This window comes from Pelobates fuscus, chromosome 5, assembly GCF_036172605.1.
Source record: "Pelobates fuscus isolate aPelFus1 chromosome 5, aPelFus1.pri, whole genome shotgun sequence".
Lineage (NCBI taxonomy): Eukaryota > Metazoa > Chordata > Amphibia > Anura > Pelobatidae > Pelobates > Pelobates fuscus.
This window is the reverse complement of record NC_086321.1, coordinates 31,928,924-31,953,419: the sequence shown is the minus strand read 5'-3', so window position 1 is coordinate 31,953,419 and position 24,496 is coordinate 31,928,924. Positions and strand designations below refer to the sequence as shown.

At 41.7% G+C, this 24,496-nt stretch overlaps 1 protein-coding gene across 1 annotated transcript in view; it reads left to right on the top strand.

The window, feature by feature from the left end:
• ADGRV1 (adhesion G protein-coupled receptor V1) overlaps positions 1–24,496 on the top strand; it is a 441,777-nt gene that overhangs the window by 161,008 nt on the left and 256,273 nt on the right. Inside the window, exons 64-71 of the mRNA XM_063456378.1 lie at positions 420–568; positions 3,528–3,729; positions 5,311–5,530; positions 5,884–6,123; positions 6,924–7,073; positions 16,711–17,184; positions 18,326–18,469; positions 22,461–22,632. Of these exons, the coding sequence (XP_063312448.1) occupies positions 420–568; positions 3,528–3,729; positions 5,311–5,530; positions 5,884–6,123; positions 6,924–7,073; positions 16,711–17,184; positions 18,326–18,469; positions 22,461–22,632 (1,751 nt within the window). The remainder of the gene's footprint in view (positions 1–419; positions 569–3,527; positions 3,730–5,310; positions 5,531–5,883; positions 6,124–6,923; positions 7,074–16,710; positions 17,185–18,325; positions 18,470–22,460; positions 22,633–24,496) is intronic.

Sequence of the window (24,496 nt, the reverse complement as noted above, 5' to 3'; positions counted from 1 at the left end):
GTGTAACATTGTTAAAAACTGGAATAATCACGCAATAATATGTAGCACTAACAAACATATAGGATTTAAAGCAAATGTGTCTCCCCCGAGAGGGCTATAGCCTCCTTGAGGTCACTGCGCTCAATCAGGTACCAGACTAGAATCCAGATTTGAGGTTTCCAAAAAAATAATTTTATTATGGCATAAAAAATTAAAAATATTGCAATAGTTAAAATATAGAAGTTCTATGCATTTTGTTCCTGTAAAGGAACTTCCTTGGGGGCCAGTTATAAAATCAGAAAAAAAATAATACATGTCTGTTGACTAATCTACCCATTATTCACACTCAGACACTATGTTTAGTATACCTTTTACTATTTTCTTTATTTCAATGTACATACTGTTACAATGTGTTTATTATATCTGAAATATTTGCACAGGGGTTATGATCATACTGTGAAAGACAACGGACTACGAATCGACCAGCCTCCAACAATTGGAAACAGTTCTGTTGTTCGTATCATCATCCTCAAAAACGATAACGCAGAAGGTATCATTCAGTTTGATCCTGAATTCACTGATATCCAAGGTACAATTCTCATATTTGCTGAAAATGTGATGGTATATTTTGGTTTGGGATGTAATAATTGAAAAGTAAATTGTGCTAAATGGATAAAAAAAAAACAACCTTTTTGGTATTTTGCAGAAACCCTCTCATATGAGATACTGACTAGAAAAATTATACAAAATCAAGTTGCAGTGGTGACATGAGCAGATATATTAATCCTATTATTTATAAAAAAAATTAAAGTGCAAACTTTATTTGAACCTTGCATAAAATCCAACTGTCTATTGCCATGTATGTCTTGACTTAGACAATTGTAGTTATTTGAAATAACTAAATACTTATAGCTACTGGCCAATCTATGTCAACTATGATTTTAATGCTTTTCACTAGGTTATTGAGGAAAACATCTCCTAAATTCCATAGTGTTATGGTACTCTTAAAAGGTAAAGTTTAGAGATAAGTTTCATAGTAAAAACAAAACAAAAAAACAAACCGTCTCATGCAGATATGTATGTTTAAAGCACGATATGTGTAATCTAGTAAGACTTCACGTCTAGCGAATAATCAAATATACAACATATAGGGGTAGAATGTATTAAAAGAACAAAAGATAGTGAAAAAACTATGTGTGTATATATATATATATATGTACAAAGCTTTATTTGTATAAAACATCATAATAAATAAATATATATATATAAAATACATAAACAGCAATTGGATAAATACTTGCAAAAATAGAAATATAATTTCTAATTAGTGGGGTAGTAGCTAATTGATCCGAGGAGACATCTGACTGCTATTTTGGGGTCAAGAAGGAAATTTTTCCTAGTTTGTTGCAAAATTGGAAGCGCTTCAGACTGGGTTTTTTGCCTTCTTTTGGATCAACAGCAAAAGCATATGTGAGGAAGGCTGAACTTGATGGACGCAAGTCTCTTTTCAGCTATGTAACTATGTAACTATTTAACTATACATATGTGTAAATGTACAAAGCGTTATTTGTATAAAACATCATAAATAGAATGCATTCAGCAGTATTAAATGGGTGGATGTGGCACCTGATAGGAAATATATATACATTAGTTAAATTAATATATGAAACGACCTTTTTAATCATTGTGTTTACGTTATCGTAAAGGAATGGGAAATAGTTATGGAGCGGCTGGGGTTGAAGGTCAAAGCCATTGGATGTTATAGCTATTCTCCTGAATTTAATAGTATATTAAAGCCAGTGTCACTTACTATGGGGCTAAAAGTATTGTAAAGAACAAAAAGTCTTCTACTTTACATTTTTGAGAACACATTTTTACCAACCAGTCTTTATTTGAAAAATCTAAGCCAGAGGTTCCCAAGCATGCACATAGGGGTGCTGCGGAATGCTTCCCCGGTGCTATGATTATAGCACTGGAGAAACATTACTGCTCAACAGGGACCCGGTCAAGTGCCGCGGTCCTTTAAGACTGCGACCGGGCCCCTGTAATGTCGGCCGGCTGCGAGGAAGTAACAGTCTGTCACTCCCCCCCCCCCCAGCATCCTGCAGGGAGACAGTGTGGGAGGGAGAGAAAGCAGCCGCAGTGTGAGGGGAAGTGAGCACCAGGTCTCCATGCCACCCTCCTGGCACATAAGGTAAGCTAACAGGAGGGTGGCTGGAGATATAAAAAAAAAAAAGTCACTTGAGTGTGAGTGTGAGTGAGTATGAGTTTATGTATCAGTGTTTGTATGAGTTTGTGTGTGTGTGTGTGTATGTGTGTGTGTATGTGTGTGTGTGTATGTGTGTGAGTGTTTGTATGTGTATGAGTATGAGTGTGTGCATGTGTACGAGTGTGTGTGTCAGGATGTGCATCCATGTGTATATATATAGATATATATATGTCAGTGTGCTTTTGTGTCTGTGTGCACGCACACATCAGTGTATGTGCATCTGTGTGTCAGGGTGTGTTTTTAAGTCAGTGTGTATCGGTGTCATGGTGTGGGCATGTATCAATGTTTGTGTGTGTCAGGGTTCAATCTGCGCTTCACCTTGCTGGAAGACCCGAGACACCGCAACAATGTTAAAAATCCGGGGAATATAGGAGAGCATACCCGTGGTAGAGCTTCCCCATCTCATCCGGCGGCTCATGGCCCACCTACTGGAGCCCAAGCAGTCCAGAGCCGTAAACCTGGAGGGCATATTCCGGGTTCCGAAACCCAAGAAAGTGCCTGAATCAGCACCCAGAGACCTGGTAGTGCAGTTTCGCAATGTAGCAGACAAGACGCTGGTGCAAGCGGTGCTTAAGATGACAGCCAAGCTCAACTTTGAGTACATGGCTATATCTTTCTTTGCAGATCTCTCTGGCGAGACACTACAATGGCGCAAAATGTTACAACTACTCACACCCCTGCTCTGCATTTAAACAAAATGGAGGCTCTTTAGTATTATTCCAATGGGCGTTTCAATATAAGCTCACCAGCAAAGTTTATTGTATGTGTAGAAGTCCGAAAAAGGGTTAAATGTGAAAGGGTTTATAAAATAAAATTCTTGTCTCATTGGAGATTCTTGTCTAATATCAGTAAATCTAATGGCTAGTGTAGGACTCACCTTTTGGCGCTTGCCTTGACGTGGTAGGTGAGCTTATATTCAAATGGCAATTGGAATAAAACTAAAGAGCCTCCATTTTGTTTTAATGCACATAGGGATTTAGACCAGAGCGCAGGTAACATTCTCTTTGTTTTTACTATGGACATTACAAAGAGTTTAGGGTTTTCTCCAAAATCCCTAGATCTCAATCCAATTGAGCATCTGTGGAATGTGCTGAAACAACAAATCCAATCCATAGAGGCCCTACTTTGCAACTGTAGGACTTAAAGGATCTGCCGCTAATTTATTGATACCAGGTACCACAGGACATGTTCAGAGATCTTGTGGAGTCCATGTTGTGAATGATCAGTGTATATGTAACTAAAAATACTGATTATTACATTCCTCATTTTGTTTGACTAGTGGAAGAAGATGTTGGAGCAGTACTAATTCCTGTTGTAAGGCTACGCGGAACATATGGATATGTAACTGCTGAATTTGTATCCCATGGCATATCTGCCTCACCCAATGGCATTGACTACACAATTTCCAATACTTCAGTAGTATTTCAAGATGGCCAGATGTTGAATTTTATCAATGTTCTAATTACTGATGACGAGGAAAGGTAAAAAACTGGTTTCAAGTTTCTTTTTATATCTGCTACGGTTGTGTTTTTGTAATTTTTTCGTCATTTTATTGTGTGGTTTAAAAATAATCGATGTCAATCTAACTTAGCTTGGGCAAAGAACGCTAGATACTATTGATAAGATAAAGAGTAGGTTGTCTTGTGCCTATCGCTATTCTTAGTCTATTCTGGAAGATCTAAGATACAAATTATGCATTCAATTTGAATGTTATCATCAATGTAGAATCTAACTTGTAAGTTGAGTTGCATTGAGACACTGGGTGCCTGATCCATAAACCAAATTCTGTTTATCTTGTCGCATGTGTGTTTTCCTTAATTTCTACAACACTTCTGTGACATCATTTATTTAAATTTTATTGGGGACACTCATTGAATATTAATTATGGTTATGTATTATACATATTCATTTATTTCTTAATGCTGTTTTGTTTTTCATATTTCTGTTCACTTTTTCCCTATATAGGCACTAGTTTTCTTTCCATTTTCTTAATATTCATCCTTTTTTATACTTGGTTTTTAATCATTATTATTTGTGAGTTTAGAGAATTGCCTTTAAATTGCTTTTTTTTTCTTTTGTGTGTCTTTTTGTGACTGTCTCATATTTCTTTAAATGTATATTTAAAAAATTATTTAATAACTATGAAGTTACACTAATATGATATTTTATGTGACTGTACAAATCAATTTCTTCGACCAGAGGAGAAACACTCCACAGAAAATTATATACACAGTTTTTTTATTAACTATTTACTAAGTTTCACTACGAAAATGCTGAAAGTGCTGATAATGCTGCCTGAATTTAATAACACTTAATTCCTTTAAAAAGGGAAAATCCGAAAATAAGGATAAAATGCCAGTATTTTATAAATATATCCTTTATTCACACAGGTATGTGAAATTAGAACCATTCTAATTGAACAGAATTCTCACAGCCTGCAATCTTTCAGATACTTAATAGTACTATAGCAATCTATACCACAGTCCCCAATAAGTCTCTATTAAGTACCTATAGACCTTAACACTTCGGACATCCCGGAAACTAACTGAGCCTGATAGAGGGTAATTATAAAGGACCCCAAGTCAACTGGGTGGTTCAGCTTAGGACTTATTTATGAAACATTGGTTCATTTACTAAAGTGACGTTTCAAAGTGAACCCCAAGTGAATTTCAATGGACAAAATTGCTGATCTAGAAAAAATTTCTTAGTTACTTTCATTTTAGCTCCTCTGGCATTGAGTTTGAAATACACTCTCGGGTTCCCAAGGTAAAGGGTACTAAGGGGTTCTGCAGTCAGGAATTTAGGGTAGATCATTAGTTCCAGAAATAATGGTTAATTAAAAGCTGGAGGCTGATAATATGGACATGATCATATTGGTGAATGTATATTTGCATGTGTCACGTGACATAATTAGTACATGACATGGATCAGTCCAAGGAATTACTCAACAGCAGAGTTCTAAAGGGACCTGGGATAGCTACAAGTTAGACTGGGTAAAATAACAAAAAATAAAATGGCGTAGTGTATTTACATGTATTTATATATTTTTTTTTCTGTTGCAGCGAATTTGCTGAGCAGTTCGAGATTTTGCTTGTGGGAGCCAGCGGAGGTGCAGTACTTGGCCAACACCTAGTGTGTCTGATCACCATTGCTAAAAGTGACAGTCCTAATGGAGCAGTGAGATTCCTGAATACTAGCCAGATTATTCTTCCTAATCCTAATATATCACTCACCCTGTCACTTGTGCTGGAAAGGACAGGTGGTCACCTTGGAGAAGCTCAGGTATAAATTATGCAGTTTTTGTTTTATTACTGACCTGAAAATTAGACATGTGCAATCATTTTGATTCCAAAATTGTGTTTGTTTATAAATAAACCGAATCATCCAAATTAAAATCCTTTTAATCCATACCCGAAACCAAATTTAGTTTTGGGTGATTCGGTTTGTTTATGAAGGAACATCATTTCTAAAATTATTCTTACGATGATAAGCAGGGCACTTAATTTTGATGAAACAAAATTCATATATTGGGGTTTCTACTGACTGAATTTAAAATTGCAAAGAGGAATTGTATTTTTCTGCAAAATAATTTATACCATTATCGTTTTTATTTTTCCTATTTTGTTCTTTGTCAGGTCTTGTGGAAGATATTGGGGCCAAATTCTAATGAAATTTTGCCTATAAATAATGATGATTTTAGCGAACCTCTGAATGGTTCTTTCTATTTTGAAGATGGAGAAGGTGGGACGAGGACTATCCACTTAACAATACTCCCTCATGGAGAAATTGAGGTCCAAGAGAAATTCATTATCGCATTAACTATTGCAAGTGGAAGTACGGAGATCGATCCCAAAGCTGGCAATGTAACACTGATAGTAAGTGCAGGCCTTTTTTGATTGACATTGGTACAGGACTGGGTTACATCCATGGTAGCACGCACAAGAAAGAAACCCTTCATCCTTTGTTGATTTGTGTTGTGGAATGATTTTTTTTTGTGTAAAGCTCCCAACTTGTGATGAGGGTTTTATGGTCTTTCAATAGAAAATTACCACACTGAGAAGTAAGGATCATAAGCTGACTAATGTTATTATAGAATATATTGTAATAAGTAAATAAAAAAAGAAAGAAAACTTCATATAGTACAACATACTTATCCAAAGATCAATAACAGTAGTATGAGCAATCAGTTATTTGCTGGATTGGTGGAATTAGTATGTTTCTGCAAAACAGCTGGACATCTCTATGCTGGCAAAGCTTCTTATAAAGCTGGGCTCGATTTCATTCCTCTTCATAGCTGATCGAGTCTGAATCTCTGGCTGTCACCCAAAGCTTTCTAGAATAGTCAGTTGCTTATTCTTGACACATATTCAACTTACAACGGATGTCCTGGAGAGCATTGTTAAGAGTTACTGTTTTAGTGCGTTCATCCAGTGAGGGACAGGAGAGTTACAGTTGAAATGTGAAGCAAAGTTCTAGTGGCCTGCTGGACTTCAGTGAGCTACTTGATCTCTGTGTTGACTAGTATCTGTATTTTAAATTTTTAGGTTCATGATTATATGATAAATATATCATGAATTTCAATTGAAACTGATAGATTGTGTAACAAGAAGCATTTTCTTTCATGTTTGTTTGACCAGAACATACATGTTAATTTTTTGTCATTTTTCCCTTCAAGATAAAGAAATTTGGCGATCCTAATGGAATAATTCAGTTTGCGGATGAATCAATCTTGATTAAAAATTATACTGAGCCAGAAGCTGTTGAGGGGCCCCTTAACATAACTTTCCTAGTGAAGAGAATCCAAGGAACCCTGGGAAATCTTACGGTTAGTGATGTCCCGAACGGTTCGCAGGCGAATAGTTCCTGGCGAACATAGCTTTTTTCTTTTTTTTTGTGTTTGTGTTTATTATACATTATCCTCCATAGCCAGTAACCTGTCCTTATTATACATTATCCCCCCATAGCCAGTAACCTGTGTTTATTATACATTATCCCCCATAGCCAGTAACCTGTGTTTATTATACATTATCCCCCCATAGCCAGTAACCTGTGTTTATTATACAGTATCCTCCCATAGCCAGTAACCTGTGTTTATTATACATTATCCCCCCATAGCCAGTAACCTGTGTTTATTATACATTATCCTCCCATAGCCAGTAACCTGTGTTTATTATACATTATCCCCCCATAGCCAGTAACCTGTGTTTATTATACATTATCCTCCTATAGCCAGTAACCTGTGTTTATTATACATTATCCCCCCATAGCCAGTAACCTGTGTTTATTATACATTATCCCCTATAGCCAGTAACCTGTGTTTATTATACATTATCCCCCCATAGCCAGTAACCTGTGTTTATTATACATTATCCCCCATAGCCAGTAACCTGTGTTTATTATACATTATCCCCCCATAGCCAGTAACCTGTGTTTATTATACAGTATCCTCCCATAACCAGTATCCTGTGTTTATTATACATTATCCCCCCATAGCCAGTAACCTGTGTTTATTATACATTATCCCCCCATAGCCAGTAACCTGTGTTTATTATACATTATCCCCCCATAGCCAGTAACCTGTGTTTATTATACATTATCCCCCCATAGCCAGTAACCTGTGTTTATTATACATTATCCCTCCCATAGCCAGTAACCTGTGTTTATTATACATTATCCTCCCATAGCCGCTAACCTGTGTTTATTATACATTATCCCTCCATAGCCAGTAACCTGTGCTTATTATACATTATCCCCCCCATAGCCAGTAACCTGTGTTTATTATACATTATCCCCCCCATAGCCAGTAACCTGTGTTTATTATACATTATCCTCCCATAGCCAGTAACCTGTGCTTATTATACATTATCCCCCCCATAGCCAGTAACCTGTGTTTATTATACATTATCCTCCCATAGCCAGTAACCTGTGTTTATTATACATTATCCCTCCCATAGCCAGTAACCTGTGTTTATTATACATTATCCCCCATGGCCAGTAACCTGTGTTTATTATACATTATCCCTCCCATAGCCAGTAACCTGTGTTTATTATACATTATCCCCGCATAGCCAGTAACCTGTGTTTATTATACATTATCCCCCCATAGCCAGTAACCTGTGTTTATTATACATTATCCCTCCCATAGCCAGTAACCTGTGTTTATTATACATTATCCTCCCATAGCCAGTAACCTGTGTTTATTATACATTATCCCTCCCATAGCCAGTAACCTGTGTTTATTATACATTATCCCCCATAGCCAGTAACCTGTGTTTATTATACATTATCCCCGCATAGCCAGTAACCTGTGTTTATTATACATTATCCTCCATAGCCAGTAACCTGTGTTTATTTTACATTATCCTCCCATAGCCAGTAACCTGTGTTTATTATACATTATCCCCCCATAGCCAGTAACCTGTGTTTATTATACATTATCCCCCCATAGCCAGTAACCTGTGTTTATTATACATTATCCTCCCATAGCCAGTAACCTGTGTTTATTATACATTATCCCCCATAGCCAGTAACCTGTCCTTATTATACATTATCCCCGCATAGCCAGTAACCTGTGTTTATTATACATTATCCCCCCATAGCCAGTAACCTGTGTTTATTATACATTATCCCTCCCATAGCAAGTAACCTGTGTTTATTATACATTATCCCCCATAGCCAGTAACCTGTGTTTATTATACATTATCCTCTCATAGCCAGTATCCTGTGTTTATTATACATTATCCCCCCATAGCCAGTAACCTGTGTTTATTATACATTATCCCCCATAGCCAGTAACCTGTGTTTATTATACATTATCCCCCCATAGCCAGTAACCTGTGTTTATTATACATTATCCTCCCCATAGCCAGTAACCTGTGTTTATTATACATTATCCTCCCATAGCCAGTAACCTATGTTTATTATACATTATCCCCCCATAGCCTGTAACCTGTGTGTATTATACATTATCCTCCCATAGCCAGTAACGTGTTTATTATACATTATCCCTCTCATAGCCAGTAACCTGTGTTTATTATACATTATCCCTCCATAGCCAGTAACCTGTGTTTATTATACATTATCCTCCCCATAGCCAGTAACCTGTGTTTATTATACATTATCCTCCCATAGCCAGTAACCTGTGTATATTATACATTATCCCCCTGTAGCCAGTAACCTGTGCTTATTATACATTATCTCCCCCATAGCCAGTAACCTGTGTTTATTATACATTATCCTCCCATAGCCAGTAACCTGTGTTTATTATACATTATCCCCCCAGAGCCAGTAACCTGTGTTTATTATACATTATCCCCCCATAGCCAGTAACTTGTGTTTATTATACATTATCCCCCATAGCCAGTAACCTGTGCTTATTATACATTATCTCCCCCATAGCCAGTAACCTGTGTTTATTATACATTATCCTCCCATAGCCAGTAACCTGTGTTTATTATACATTATCCCCCCCATAGCCAGTAACCTGTGTTTATTATACATTATCCTCCATAGTCATTTATTGTTTGACCTAGGCAGCATGATGTCTTAGGCCGGCCCAGAGAGTGAGTGAGTGAATAATATAATATATATGTTCAGAAACATATTAGTAATATATGTAAATCGGGTTCATGCAAAGAGAGTGAAAAGGTATTAATGAAAAACACACTTATTGCATCAAATTTACAAAGCCAAACTTTTAAATGCTTTCCTCATTTCTTTCTCGGGATGAGGAATATATCGGTTGTAGACTGAGGATTTCCATCTGCCCAATCTTTTAATAATATGCACTGGAGTGTCAGTGTTGAAGGAGACCGAAGCTGCCCCTATTCTAAATGAAAGACCCGAGACATGGATACAACCCAATCTTAGGAGTAGTGTTCTGATATAGAAGATGAATTTAGCCGTAGTCAGAGGGATTCAGTGAGAGTAGTGGTGAAATTTGTGTGGCATGGCTGAGTGTGGGTAAGTAAGAGTCAAGTATTTTAACTGGGCACTAGTTCTAGGTGGGATAAAGTGGTATAGCCGATGGATGAGTAGTTTGGTTCGTTTTAGAGGTTTGTAGAGAAAGTATATAGTGATCATGATTTTTAGCGATATCCAATATTTTTAAGGTGGTCTCAAAAAAACATAAAATGCTATATCAAATTTGTGGGAATATCGAATAGTCGTGTACAGTAAATCAGAGAGGGCTCAGAATATCGAACCATCGATCGGTAACCTGGATGAAGTAGGGTGTCTATCTGTTTTATTAAATACGCGGTAATATGCTTTTAATGGGATAGGACGTTAGGAAAGGTGTTTGTTTGGGATAAGTGGTTGTGGCTGTATTTACCTTATCCTGGGACCGACCTGGCTCCTAAGCTTGAGCCGCGCGTGGCTGGATCACTCCTGCCTCCACACGAGCCGCATAAGGCTTGATCTTCTCTTCTGACTTAGCCGCGTGCACTGACCGCAGTGATCGGTCACGTGGCCCGCCTGGCACTAGGAGCATGGCTCGAGTCACGAGCTCGCTCTTAAAGGGGCAGTGGGAGCCAAAAGTTGATTCAGGCTTCCATTGGCCCACGTCATTCCAGCACCCCCACACATGAACGTTTTGGGGGCGTAGGCATGACGTGGGCCAATCAAATGTTAAAGCATATTTAAACTTCCCTAGCCCTATCCACTTTGTCCTATCGTGGTTTCTGTGTCAGTACCCTTTAGTGCGTTCCTTGATCTATTTTGTTTATTTTGGTATTGACCATGGCTTTGTTCTTGACTCTGAATTTATCTTTAGCCCTTTCCTGTCTTGTTTGCTCGTGTGACTGATTACATCTAACTGACTCTGGCTTGTTCCCATTTTCGTAGTCTCTCTGTTACCATGACCTTGTCTTGTTTCTGATTACGCTTTATCTCTGTCTGATGTTTAGTCTGGCCATTCTAAGTCCAGGTAATAAGTTATATCCTAGTCCCTTGCTATCCTAAACTCTGCGTGTCGGGGTATTACATCATGACATTATGATAGGACCATGGGCCGTGCAGGTTTAGGACAGCAAATGGCCTCCTATGAGGCATGATTTTAAGAACAGGATCACCGTATGGACCAGATTGCCCAGGCCCATCAGACACTTTTGTCCAGAAATGCTTATTTGGCCCCTGAGACACTGGTATGCGTACCATCTCAACCCGTATCTCCCATTCCAGAGGCATCTATCCTGACTAGAGATGTCCCGAATAGTTTTCTGGTGAATAGTTCCTGGCGAACATAGCTTGTTCGCGTTCGCCACGGATGGCGAACATATGCGATGTTCGGTCCGCCCCCTATTCGTCATCATTAAGTAAACTTTGACCCTGTACCTCACAGTCAGCAGACACATTCCAGCCAATCAGCAGCAGACCCTCCCTCCCAGACCCTCCCACCTCCTGGACAGCATCCATTTTAGATTCATTCGGAAGCTGCATTCTTTTTTTTTTTTATTATTTTTTATTTTATTTTTTTAGACAGAAGTGTGTTATATTTGAGCATGCTAGGCTGAACGTGCATATATCATGGCTAGTTGCACTGAGGGTATGAGTATATAGCAGTACATTGTTGTGAAAGATGGCTGTCATGTTTAGGGTGTAGCTTGCACGTTATCAACTGTGTATTTATATCAGCAGCTCCACCACTAGTTATAAATCAAGTGTGAGTCGCCCCATGAGATGAGACTAGTGAATAACATAATACATGAACGGTTAAGGTAAAGGCATGTAAGGAACTATGACAATAAACTGTTTAGGAGGTGAAATAATGACACGTTTAAACGCTTGCTACTTTACGATTAGTTAATGTGCAGAGAGCAGTTCATGTGATCAAAGGCATGGTGTGGAGGATCGGCTATAGTGGGACATGCTTGGCAGGCTGCTGTTTACTGCTTGTGCTCATCCGATCCCTTCTGGACGCAAGGTGCAGACCCTAGGTGTCCTGATACCTGGAACAACAAAGGCAAGTCTCTGGCTGAGTGCCGGGTTCACGGCTTGAGGTGGTGGAAGCTTGTTTTGTCAGGTGGTCGGATCTGTCCCGCTGGTGCTTCACGTCCGGTGCGGGATTGTGGTGGCTTAAGGTGGAGGCGAGTGCTTGACGTGGGGCAGGCTCTACATTTCTGTTTGTGCCTCCGGTCCCGTCTTCGACGCCTTTTGCGTTGGTGGATTTTAATGGAGACTGCTTCGCTTAGCTGTGGTGGAGCTTGTTGGGGCTGTGGTGGGGCTTGTTGGGGCTTCCTGCTTGTTATTTGCTTCCAAAATTGATTAAAGAGTCTGTCCAGCTTAGACTCAATATCCTGCCATGCTTTGCTAGTACCAGGAGGACACACGGCTGCCGCCATATTGGGAGAGTCGCAGATGAGTATGTCAGCCTGGGCGGCTGTGCTCTGTGCGTCCTGTGCATCCCAGGATCAGGAGATCAGCCACCTCTCCCGCCCGGTGAGCACCAGGCCACACTTGCCACGCGGAGGTAAGTAAGACTCTGTCGAGTTGCTGACTGCTATTAAGCATGTTGGGTCGGTCAGGTAGGAGCAACATTGCTGGGTCATCCCCTTCTGGGGTGAAATTCGCTTTTTCATAGCTGCACGAAGTGCGTCTTTCCTCCATGACAGCTAGGCCCCGCCCCCCAGAAGCTGCATTCTTAGTGAGAGGAGGGACAGTGTAGCTGCTGCTGATTTAATTGGGAAATCGATAGCTAGGCTAGTGTATTCAGTGTCCACTACAGTCCTGAAGGACTCATCTGATGTCTGCTGTAAGGACAGCACCCCAAAAAGCCCTTTTTAGGGCTAGATCATCAGTCTGCTTTTTTTTTTCTGTGTAATCTAATTGCAGTTGCCTGCCTGCCAGCGTGTGTGTCAGGCACACAGCGTATACTGTGCCCACTTGCCCAGTGCCACCACTCATATCTGGTGTCACAATAGCTTGAATTTAAAAAAAAAACAACCTTTTTTGACTGTAATATAATAGCAGTCAGTTTCCTTCACACGTGTGCGTTTCAGGGCCTGCCAGGGCACAGTGTCACACCAGTGCAAATCATATCTGGTGTAACAGTGGTGTACATTTAAAAAAAAATACAGGGGCTTGTTGTCACCTTTCGGGGACCCTTGGTGTTGTACGTGGCTGGGTGGAGGAAGAGACCTTCAATGACATCAGTGAGGACAAGGAACGGGGCATGGCTAGCTTGGTATCCAACCTTGTGCAAATGGTGAGTTTGCGGTTGTGCAAATGGACTGTTTGCGGTTATTTGCGGTGCGTTAAACGGGGAGTTTGGTCTGTCACTGTGAAGCGGGCGTAACACTTACACTGCCTGATCGATACAACATCATACCTGATGTTTTAAAGCACGTTATTCCAAACAATTTAGGAATGTTAGGTGATTTATGCCCTTTATGGATTAAAACCAGACTCTGCATCAACTATGTAATTTTCCATGGGAGTTTTGCCATGGATCCCCCTCCGGCATGCCACAGTCCAGGTGTTAGTCCCCTTGAAACAATTTTTCCATCACTATTGTGGCCAGAAAGAGTCCCTGTGGGTTTTAAAATTTGCCTGCCTATTGAAGTCTATGGTGGTTCGCCCGGTTCGCTCGTTCGCGAACATTTGCGGAAGTTCACTATCGCCGTTCGGGAACGGAAAATTTTATGTTCGCGACATCACTACTTACGGTACTATTGTCATTTTTATTATAAATCAGATGCCCTGTTTTCCAAACATATGAAAACTGATTTGCTAGGTAATCAGCATTGATTATTTATTTCAATACTGTTGAAAGTTTTCATTTATTTCTAGATTGTGTATGATTTCATTAAAAATATATTTGTTACGGTCACTCCACAGACTCATATTGGATTACCCTATGTTAAAGTGCTGAAGACAGTTCCTTCTGTATTTCTATTACTTATACCCATTTACCCGAACCCCTTGGATTACAAATTCGTGCATACGAACTCGAAACAACCGAACGGACGACCACCGGGAGGTTGCGGTTTGCGGTTAACCAAGTAGAGCTAAGCTATGGATATTTAACTTCAGGGAAATTTGCTGAACTAGTGTACTGACTGTCATTTATCCTATTTACTATGACATATCTTCTCACCTTTATTACAGAGGACTATGACTAAGGGCTACTTTCTTAAAAACTGTTGAATAAGAATCACTCACACTCACATTGTGAGTTTTCTGCATATCTACTTCAGTTGCCAAGTTCTTGGCAGCTGCCTTTGGTTTGACCACCTAGTATTTTAGCCCTTGCTTTGGTCAACGGAGAGATTTTGAAAGCACTGGAAAATGGAGGTGTTGGTTGAGTGTAGACAGGGCCGGCCTTAGGCATTTGGGCGCCCTGTGTGAAAAATCTTCACAGTGCCCCCCTTTCCCGCCCCCCCCCCCCACTCCTTCCCCCTTCCCACACACCCTGTCACACACACACACACAGGCAGACAGCCATACACACACACACACACACAAACACACTCAGGCAGTCATACACAGACAGCCACACACAAACACACACGCACAGACATAGAATGTGATGGCAGATAAGAACCATTCAGCCCATCTAGTCTGCCCAGACAGTCACACATAGGCAGTCACACACACAAACACACACACACACACACACACACAGGCAGACAGCCACACACACACACAAACACACACAGACAGACAGCCACACACACAGGCTGGCAGTCACACACAGACAGCCACACACAAACACACAGAGGCAAACAGCCAAACACACAGAGGCAAACAGCCACACACACACAGACAGTCACACACAGAGACAAACAGTCAAACACACACTGGCAGACAGCCACACACACACAGGCAGACAGCCACACACAGAAAGTCACACACACACACACAGACAGATAAACACACACACACACACTGGCAGATAGTCACACACACACACACATAGGCAAACAGTCACACACACACAGGCAGACAGCCACACACACACAGTCAGACACACACACACACTCACTAACAGACACACACACTCACAGGCAAACACACTAACAGAAACACACTAACAGAAACACACTAACAGACACACACTAACAGACACACACTAACAGACACAGACACACACTAACAGACACAGACACACACTAACAGAAACACACTAACAGAAACACACTAACAGACACACACTAATAGACACAGGCACACACACACACTAACAGACACACACACACTAACAGACACACACACACTCACCCCACATTTAAAAAAAATTATTTAAACACCCCCCCAGCCTCCTTACCTTTGGGAATGCTGGGGGGGGGGTCGCTTCCTCCCTGGTGGTCCAGTGGCTACTGGGCGAGCGGCACTGGCTGGCGGGCGGGCAGGCAGGCGGCTGGCGAGAGAGCACTTCCTCTGAGCTGTCTGCTCAGCTCCCTCGCGCGCCTCAGAGTGAGGCTGGGAGCCGGAATATGACGTCATATTCCGGCTCCCAGCCTCACTCTGCGGCGCGCGAGGGAGCTGAGCAGACAGCTCAGAGGAAGTGCTCCCTCGCCAGCCGCCCACCAGCGCCGCCTGACCGCCCAGCATGTCTGTTAGCCACGAGGCTAACAAGACATTTGCCTTGGGCATTTGGGGGCGGCTTTTTTTGCCGCCCCCTGGAAAATGCCGCCCAAGGCAAATGCCTTGTTTGCCTCGCGGCTAATACGCCCCTGCCGTGTGAGCTATGCGGCCGCAGGGCGCCCCCTGCTCCATGGCGCCCTGTGCGGCTGCACAGCTCGCACACCCCTAAGGCCGGACCTGAGTGTAGACTAGTCTTTCCATAAGAGACTTACTGCATTCCAGTTAGAGTGTGTTGTGAATATATTTTGATCTTAGTTATTATTTATATATGAATAGTGCTATCAGTCTGTATATAATTATAATTCTAAACGGTATTATAGGAAACAAATGTATAAAGCAGGGTCAACACAGAGAATGTGAAAAGTAAGAAAACAATGTGTATATTTAGAGTGGGCTGTGTGAAAGACTGAGGTTGTTTTGGTTAATTCCTTAGGTTAGGTTAGATGTACTGTTGGCTTGTAGAGATTCCATGAGTCGTGAGAGCTGACGCTAGGGGGCATAGTTTCTGTTCTTATGATACAATGATTCAATTAGCAAATGAGAGAGAATCCCCTATGCCTTCTATTTATGTATTGAATGTTTATTCCAAATGTAGCAATTTACAGGATCAACTCTTCCTCTTTTGACTTAGTAAATACTGCACCATTTGAGTGCTCTACCTTTCTGGCCACTAGAAGTCTGTGTAATAGCATTTTTATTGCACATATTGACCTTGTAGTGTGTAGTAGTATAATATTTTGAGTTTCTAGCATGAATTTGCTTACTGGTTCGTAGGTCATTGACGTTGATATTATCTTATAAATGTTTTAAAGAAAAGTTAACTTCAATTCGGTAGCTTAATGTTGTGTAATTGGTAACAATTCTCTCTGTCTTACAAGGTCCATTGGCTTTTAAGCAGTGCATCAGATATTGGAGGTGACTTCAGAGCAACAAATGGTTCAATATTCATCCCTGACAAACAAAGCATCGGGGAGATCATTATACAGCTCTTGCCGGATGATGTGCCTGAATTAGATGAACATTATGTGGTCCAGCTGGTGTATGTAGAGGGTGGAGCAGATCTGGATAATTCAAGAAGTATAGCACGCTTTAATGTTTTTGCAAATGATGACCCCCATGGAGTGTTCACTGTGTATTCAAGCACCCAATCTATTCATGTGGACCAAGACTTGAGCCGTCATATTCTAGTTAATGTCACTAGACTTGCTGGGACATTTGGTAATGTCACAGTGGAATATCAAATATCTTTTGGAGCAGGACAGCAGGAGAACCTCACTGAAACTATTACAGGCAGTGTGCTGATTATAGATGGTGCCAGTTATGGTATTAGTACTGTGCCAATTAGTAACCAGGTTAGTATTCTGTTATGGGGCCTAATATATTAATACATTTAATGTGTGTATTTTATTTTTTTAAAGGGGAACTGTCACTTCAGAATTTATAATGTTGGCTTCAATTTAATATTTTTGGAGAAACCTTTAAAAAGATGTAATATTTAGAAAAATATTTTTATTATATTTTAATGATATTTTATGATATTGTACATATTTTTTAATAATCTAGTATTTTGAAAAAAAAAAAAAAAAACATTTTAAAACGTTATCCAAAATTAATAAATCAAGTACGTCATGTGAACTTGTGAGATCTGAAAATTAAATGTAAAATCCACACGACTGCATATTTATTCTGGATGTGCCTCCAACATAACTCCCTGCCAATCATTGTTATAAGCACATGATTTACATATGTGCTAGGCCACCGGCACTATTTACAAGGTCCTAGGCAACAATAATTAGCATGGCCCTGGACCAAACCCCACATACAATTAATTAGCCTGCTGCACATACATAACTCTCACACATATACGTAACATCCCCAACCTAGGACTCAATTTAGTATTTCTGAATAAGCTTTTCACATGATTCAATATTTTTGGATAAACTGTTAAAATAATTTTTCAAAATATTTAAATATCAAAATAATATTAAATCATTTTAAAAGTTCATCCAAAAATATAAAATTATTTGAAAAAGCTTATTCAATTGTCAAATTGAAAAAGCTTATCCAAAAATGTTAAATCGAGGCCCTAGCAGCACTCCACACACACACACACACAAACACACACACACATACAAGCATGCATACATAGTCACAGAAACATGCAGAAACAGATGCACACTAATACAGAGTCACAAACTAGCACATAATCATAGACATAATCATAGAACATGCATACAAAGACACACTGATACTCATACACATGCTGTCATACACAGACCCACACTATCACACATACGTTAACTCATTCTAATACACTTTCGGGTTTCCACCAGGCAGTAACGTATGTCTTGAAATATATCACATTTCCGCTAAATTAGAGAATTATTCTATTAATATTTCTTCAAAACATTGAAACATAAAAAATTATAATCTAAAGTGTTCGCTCTTTGTTCTGATTGGTATATGTTATTATTACATCATGTATACTTTCAGGTTTTTCTTTTACCTGGGTTTAATTTCTCTCTCGAATTAACAAATGTGAGCCTGATGGGTGACAGCACCTATGGAAAGCCGCACATTCTCAAAGAACAAAAGCCAACTTCAATATCCGTCCCAAAGGATGCTGCCAATTCCGAGGTAATACAAATTCTCTTGACTGTAATTTCACTGTGTACCACTAGAGGGAAACCAAGCACAACATTCTACAGCTCTTTTAACACGGCACAAATATAGTTTGAGCAGTTGTACTGTACTATGCTGGTTAGCATTTAAGTCGACAGTTAACATTTAAATAGCATGACAAATTAAATCTCTTTACAGATGTCCTGTCCTAGCTTCATATATTCAGTTTTATTGTGATTTAAGGTGTCATCAGCCGCTACTTATATCACTCTGGTCATTTCTATACTAGATGCCACATTCCACGGTGATTCGTCACGTAAAGCCTAAACCTTAAACCCGAAACCCAGTTAAGGCATAAAAATTAACATTATGATCGGGTGGCAGCATACGCCGACGATATGCTCTTCTTCCTGGAACAGCCAATAATATCCGTCCCCAACCTACTGCAGGCATTCGAGACCTACGGACGACTATCCAACCTGAAGTTAAACATAGACAAGTCCGAAGCCATGTCAATATCGCGGAATGAGGACCTCGCTGCCCGACTCAGCTCCCAATTCACATTCTCTTGGTGCTCAACCAAACTCCGCTACTTGGGCACCTGGCTGCCGAAAGACCTATCACAGCTATACCAGTTGAACTTCCTTCCCATCCTAACGTCCATACAACAAGACCAGACGCGTTGGACAGGCCAATACATATCATGGTTCGGCCGCATTAGTGCGGTTAAGATGAATATCTTACCAAGACTGCTCTACTTGTTCGCAACCCTGCCCACGAGGATCCCGAGAGCTTTCTTCCAGTCGGCGGCGACGGCCATCCGAAAATTTGTGTGGAACCAGACACCGACCCGCATCCGCAAGTCCATCTTAGAACGCCGCAGGTGGGGTGGGGCTGCCGTCCCTTCTTGCCTACTATCAGGCAACCCATCTACACAGAGTAGTGGATTGGCACGCCCACCCTAGCCCCAGACGATGGGTACAGATGGAGACGAAACAGTATCCGGGCACCATCCCGTCCAGACTCTGGCTGGGACGACTAACCTTCGCAGAACTGCAGACGAGCAACCCCATCATCGACGCCACACTCAAGACCTGGTGCGATCTAAGATACGCCCGTCAACTGACGACCTCTCCAAACCCCCTCACCCCCATCACCTACAATCCCGACCTAGCAGGGGGCCTCCCCCCCGCAACCTTCAAAAACCTCCAAAGATCAAACTGGATCTATATGCGACAATGGAGCACGGGAAATACTCTCCGGCCGCTGACGGACCTGCTGGATGACCGGCCTTCCACACAACTGGACGCATATCACTACCACCAGGTGAAGACATATTATGCACTACTACCAGGTAAAGCCCACCTCCACAGGCAACTCACTGAATTTGAACAAATGTGCACGAACAGGAAACATATCGAGCACGGAATCTCCCAGATGTACGGTATACTTCAGAAGTCGGAGGACAAAGGCAGGCCAGCTTATGCAAACAAGTGGGAAGCGGAGACCGAGACCCAACTTGAGGACCAAGAGTGGGGAAAAATATTCCAACTCACACATAAATGCTCCATAAGTTCAAAGTTCCAGGAAACTAATTATAAAGTACTGACTCGATGGTACCAGACACCGGACGACCTCAGGCGCATGCGAGTCACCGACACAGGCGAATGCTGGAGATGCGGCACCGAACTGGGTACCCACATACACATATGGTGGACGTACCGGCGCATCAAGCCATACTGGCAGATGATCCACTCAAAGATCAGGGAGGTCACCGGTTCGGACCTTCCCCTAGAGCCCCTACCAATGCTCCTACACCACATGCCCACACCAGTACACACATACAAAAATTCCCACACCATGCATTTACTTACAGCAGCGAAAGCCCTTATACCACTGCATTGGAAACGCACAACGGTCCCCACATTCCAGCAATGGGTAGATAAAGTAGAAAACATCTATGACATGGAAATCATGACCGCCTCCCTGCAGGAGCGCTCCGACAAATGTGCCCTTAGGTGGCTTCCCTGGAAATCATATCTGTCAAAAAGGACAGCATAACCCGCCTTTAGTGGGCGCGCAAGGGTGGGATGTCCGAGCCGTAGCCTCCGTCGGCTCGCAAGTCGACCGCAGTAAGACAGGGCTGTTGGCATGGTCGCGCTGGCCTGGAGGTCCCCGACCGAACAACCCGCTCCCTGTCCCCCTGCCCACCCATCCCGATCTCCGAACACACCCCCCCCAAACCCGATCCCGCTATGGTCTCGAGACATATACCTAAGATAGACTAGCAAGGCCCACTCACACCAGTAAATGACATAGAAATAGGAAATACCGACATGCCCGCCACCTGGAACAGGCCACAACCGATATGAACCCGGACACACCCAGACGAAATGGCCCCGAGTCAGACAGAATCATGAAAAGGGAGAAGGTACATACAGAAGAATATGTAACACACACACACACTGAAGACCACATGCTCACTTACTATTAGGGTTCTTTGAGGCTCACGCGACCATGCGGAGAAGCTCTCCTGAACGATGTGGGAAACCCCACTTACACGGAGTCGGACCTATATAGAACAGCAGAGACATCCCTACCTACCTTGACCCATCCCCCACCCTAAGACAGCACCCACTATATCGACGCACGGAGCCTCTCCACCACGTCCCATCGTTCTACCTAAACGGACAGGTACCTATCCTGCAAATCCCAGACCCCTATACCACTTCCTTAAATTACCCACAGTTTCAACCTAACCTGTTTGAAATTACTTACTTCGTTATATAAAAACTGGACAGAATGGTATCACGATAAATGCCTTGAACTAGATACCACTAGAATTCAGCCACTTTTTATAAACATTGTTATAACCGGATATATTGTTGCAATTTTGAGACACGGCTTTTTGCATAAGCCTAAATACTAACCATGTTCAACATGCTTGTACTAATCGATTCTGCCAATCGAAAAAATAAAGAATAACAAAAAAAAAAAAAAATTAACATTATGAAGCCGGTATTTATTGCTAAAGAAAACACAGTTGTTTATGTTATTTAGTTTATCAAGTAATCTGAACTTCTAAAACAAAGCAATTATATTTAAGGCATGTCCCTTTAAATGAGCTACATGTTTAATGCAGATGCAGAGCAGTCGGTCACACGCCTATAGTGTGGCTATGCGGACCTATCAGTACTTAAAGCGACACTGCCAGTTTATTTTCTTTTTTTAAGTTCCTTTCCTTTTCCCCATATATCTTAGGGATTATACCCCCCATTAACCACTTGCCTTTGTATTTATTAGCATTTTTCCCTTGCGCCGGATCGTAATGTCTGGCTGGCGCCATTTTGTTATCCTCTGTCCATGAAGTCTGCAGTTTGTCTTTCTGTGGGACTCTTTTGACTATTGGATTGTGGGTTAATTAGTGTAGTTACTAGAATGGAACTATGCTTAAAAGGACAATCCAGTCGCACTCTGGAAACTGAGGGGCAAACCCAATGCAGACTTTATGGGAAATGTAAAAAGGCAACGTTTCGACACAATGAGTCTTTATCAAACCATAATAAACAGCATATCACACAATGTCACATATATATTGCAAAACATCATCAAATGCTACTTACTGCAGTGCCCCATTGCAAGAAGATGCTACAGTAAGCAGCGGAAATGATGTGTTAAATACAAGTAAAAAAAACGTTATTACTGGTGTGGCAATAATGGAGGTGTTTATAGCACCACATTCTAGTAAGCGATCATCTATTCTTTTTGTGTGTGTGGATTCTCATAAATGGCTCAGTGATATTTTGACTTATTTTTGAATAATCACTCCTGACAGTTCAGTCATTTTTTACGTGTTTTATTTTATTGTTTTACCCTGAAATCTACTTTTAATGTCCTCTGGAATGTAAATAGATTTCTATTATATTCTTACTAGATCTCGAAAATTCACTCCTTGGTAACTGCAACTGCTTACAAACCCTGAACCAGTTTACTTCTTTTGTACTAGGTTGGGTTTGAATCATTAGCTTTTCGTCTTACAAACATTACTGCAGGAAGAGGTCAAGCTGTTTTATCCAGAAAAGGAACATATGGTTCAGTTATAGTAAGCTGGCGTTCTGGATATCCCGTTGGTCTCATGCCACAGGATATGAGTCTTGGGAAAATTGAACCCAATTCCGGTAAGTAATAAAGTGATGTAGAATACTTCTTCCTTAAAAGTACAGCCCCTCACTTTTCTTCTGTTGCATGGCCGTCTTTTCATAAAGCACCTTTAATGGAAAATGCCTTCGAAAAATGTGCTGCAGATTGAAATTATTGTTAGCTCTGATCTCTAATTTGTCCATTTTGTAAATATTCCCTTACATATCATTCCATATTCCATATACAGTGACACATTTCATATTTCGAAGTTGTAATTTGTCAAAGTTTTTACAGAAAATTCTGAATTACGGAATACAAATTCTTAAATATTCTTGAAAAATCAAATTCTCTCTCTTTGGAAATTGGACTTTACACCTACAAACAGAACTAGTTTTGGCCATGGGAAGTATTAAAAAGCTTCCATTTACTTTTCTATGGAATATGAAGGGTATCAAGTGTTGGAATGCCTTAAACTGTCTAGGAAATCCTAATCACTTGGGGAAAATGTAAGTGATACTCTGTCATTTACTTTAAACCCAGGTGCCATTTTCGTAACATATAATTTATTTCATAATAATCAGAATATTAGAATATACTTACATTTTGTCTAATCACCAAAACTATGATAGAAAACATAAGACCCTTCAACAACGAAAGACAAACACTGGCACTCCAGTATCTGTGTCCCATGTTATTATTATTATTTTATTATTTATATAGTGCCAACAAATTCCGTAGCGCTGTATAATGGGTGGACTAACAGACACATAATTGAGATCAGACCACTGGACGTACAGGAACAGAGGGGGTTGAGGGCCCTGCTCGATGAGCTTACATGCTAGAGGGAGTGGGGTATAGTGACACAAACGGGTTAAAGTAGGGGAATTAAAGGGACACTATAGTCACCTGAACAACTTCAGCTTAATGAGGTTGTTCAGGTGAGTGCTACAGCTACCCGGAGCCTTTTTCTTGTAAGCACTGTATTTTCTGAGAAAATGCAGTGTTTACATTGGAAGCTTGGAACACCTCTTGTTGCAGTCAATCAGACGGCCACCAGAGGGACTTCCGAGTTCAGAGGCCCTAAAAAGGCCTCTCGTCCGATGCATTCTGGGTGAATGCATCAGACGGGCTATCAGCACACAAAGCACTGTGAACGCGCTTTGTGTGCTGATAGCCTGTCAGCACTGCTGTGGGCGTGGCTTCAGCTGACAGCTTCAGCTTCAGCTGACAGCTGAAGCCCGAACCCACAGGGACGCTTACGGTCCACAATAGTGGTTGAAGGGGGGGGGGGAGACCTACTCTCCTCCCCCCCCCCCCCGGCCCCCACCGCTGTGCGGCGGGTGGGGGCCCTAAAATTATCAATAAGGGGGGGACCTATTGTCCCCCCCCGACCCCCACCCCTGAGCGGTGGGTGGGGGCCCTAAAATTATCGATAAGGGGGGGGGACCTACCATCCCCCCCCCGGCCCCCACCCCTGTGTGGCGGGTGGGGGCCCTAAAATTATCAATAAGGGGGGGACCTATTGTCCCCCCCCGGCCCCCACCCCTGAGCGGTGGGTGGGGGCCCTAAAATTATCGATAAGGGGGGGGGAACTATTGTCCCCCCCGGCCCCCACCCCTGTGCGGCGGGTGGGGGCCCTAAAATTATCAATAAGGGGGGGACCTATTGTCCCCCCCCAGCCCCCACCCCTGAGTGGTGGGCGGGGGCCCCAAAATTATCGATAAGGGGGGGGACCTACTGTCCCCCCCCCGGCCCCCACCCCTGTGCGGCGGGTGGGGGCCCTAAAATTATCAATAAGGGGGGGACCTATTGTCCCCCCCCGGCCCCCACCCCTGAGCGGTGGGTGGGGGCCCTAAAATTATCGATAAGGGGGGGGAACTACTGTCCCCCCCGGCCCCCACC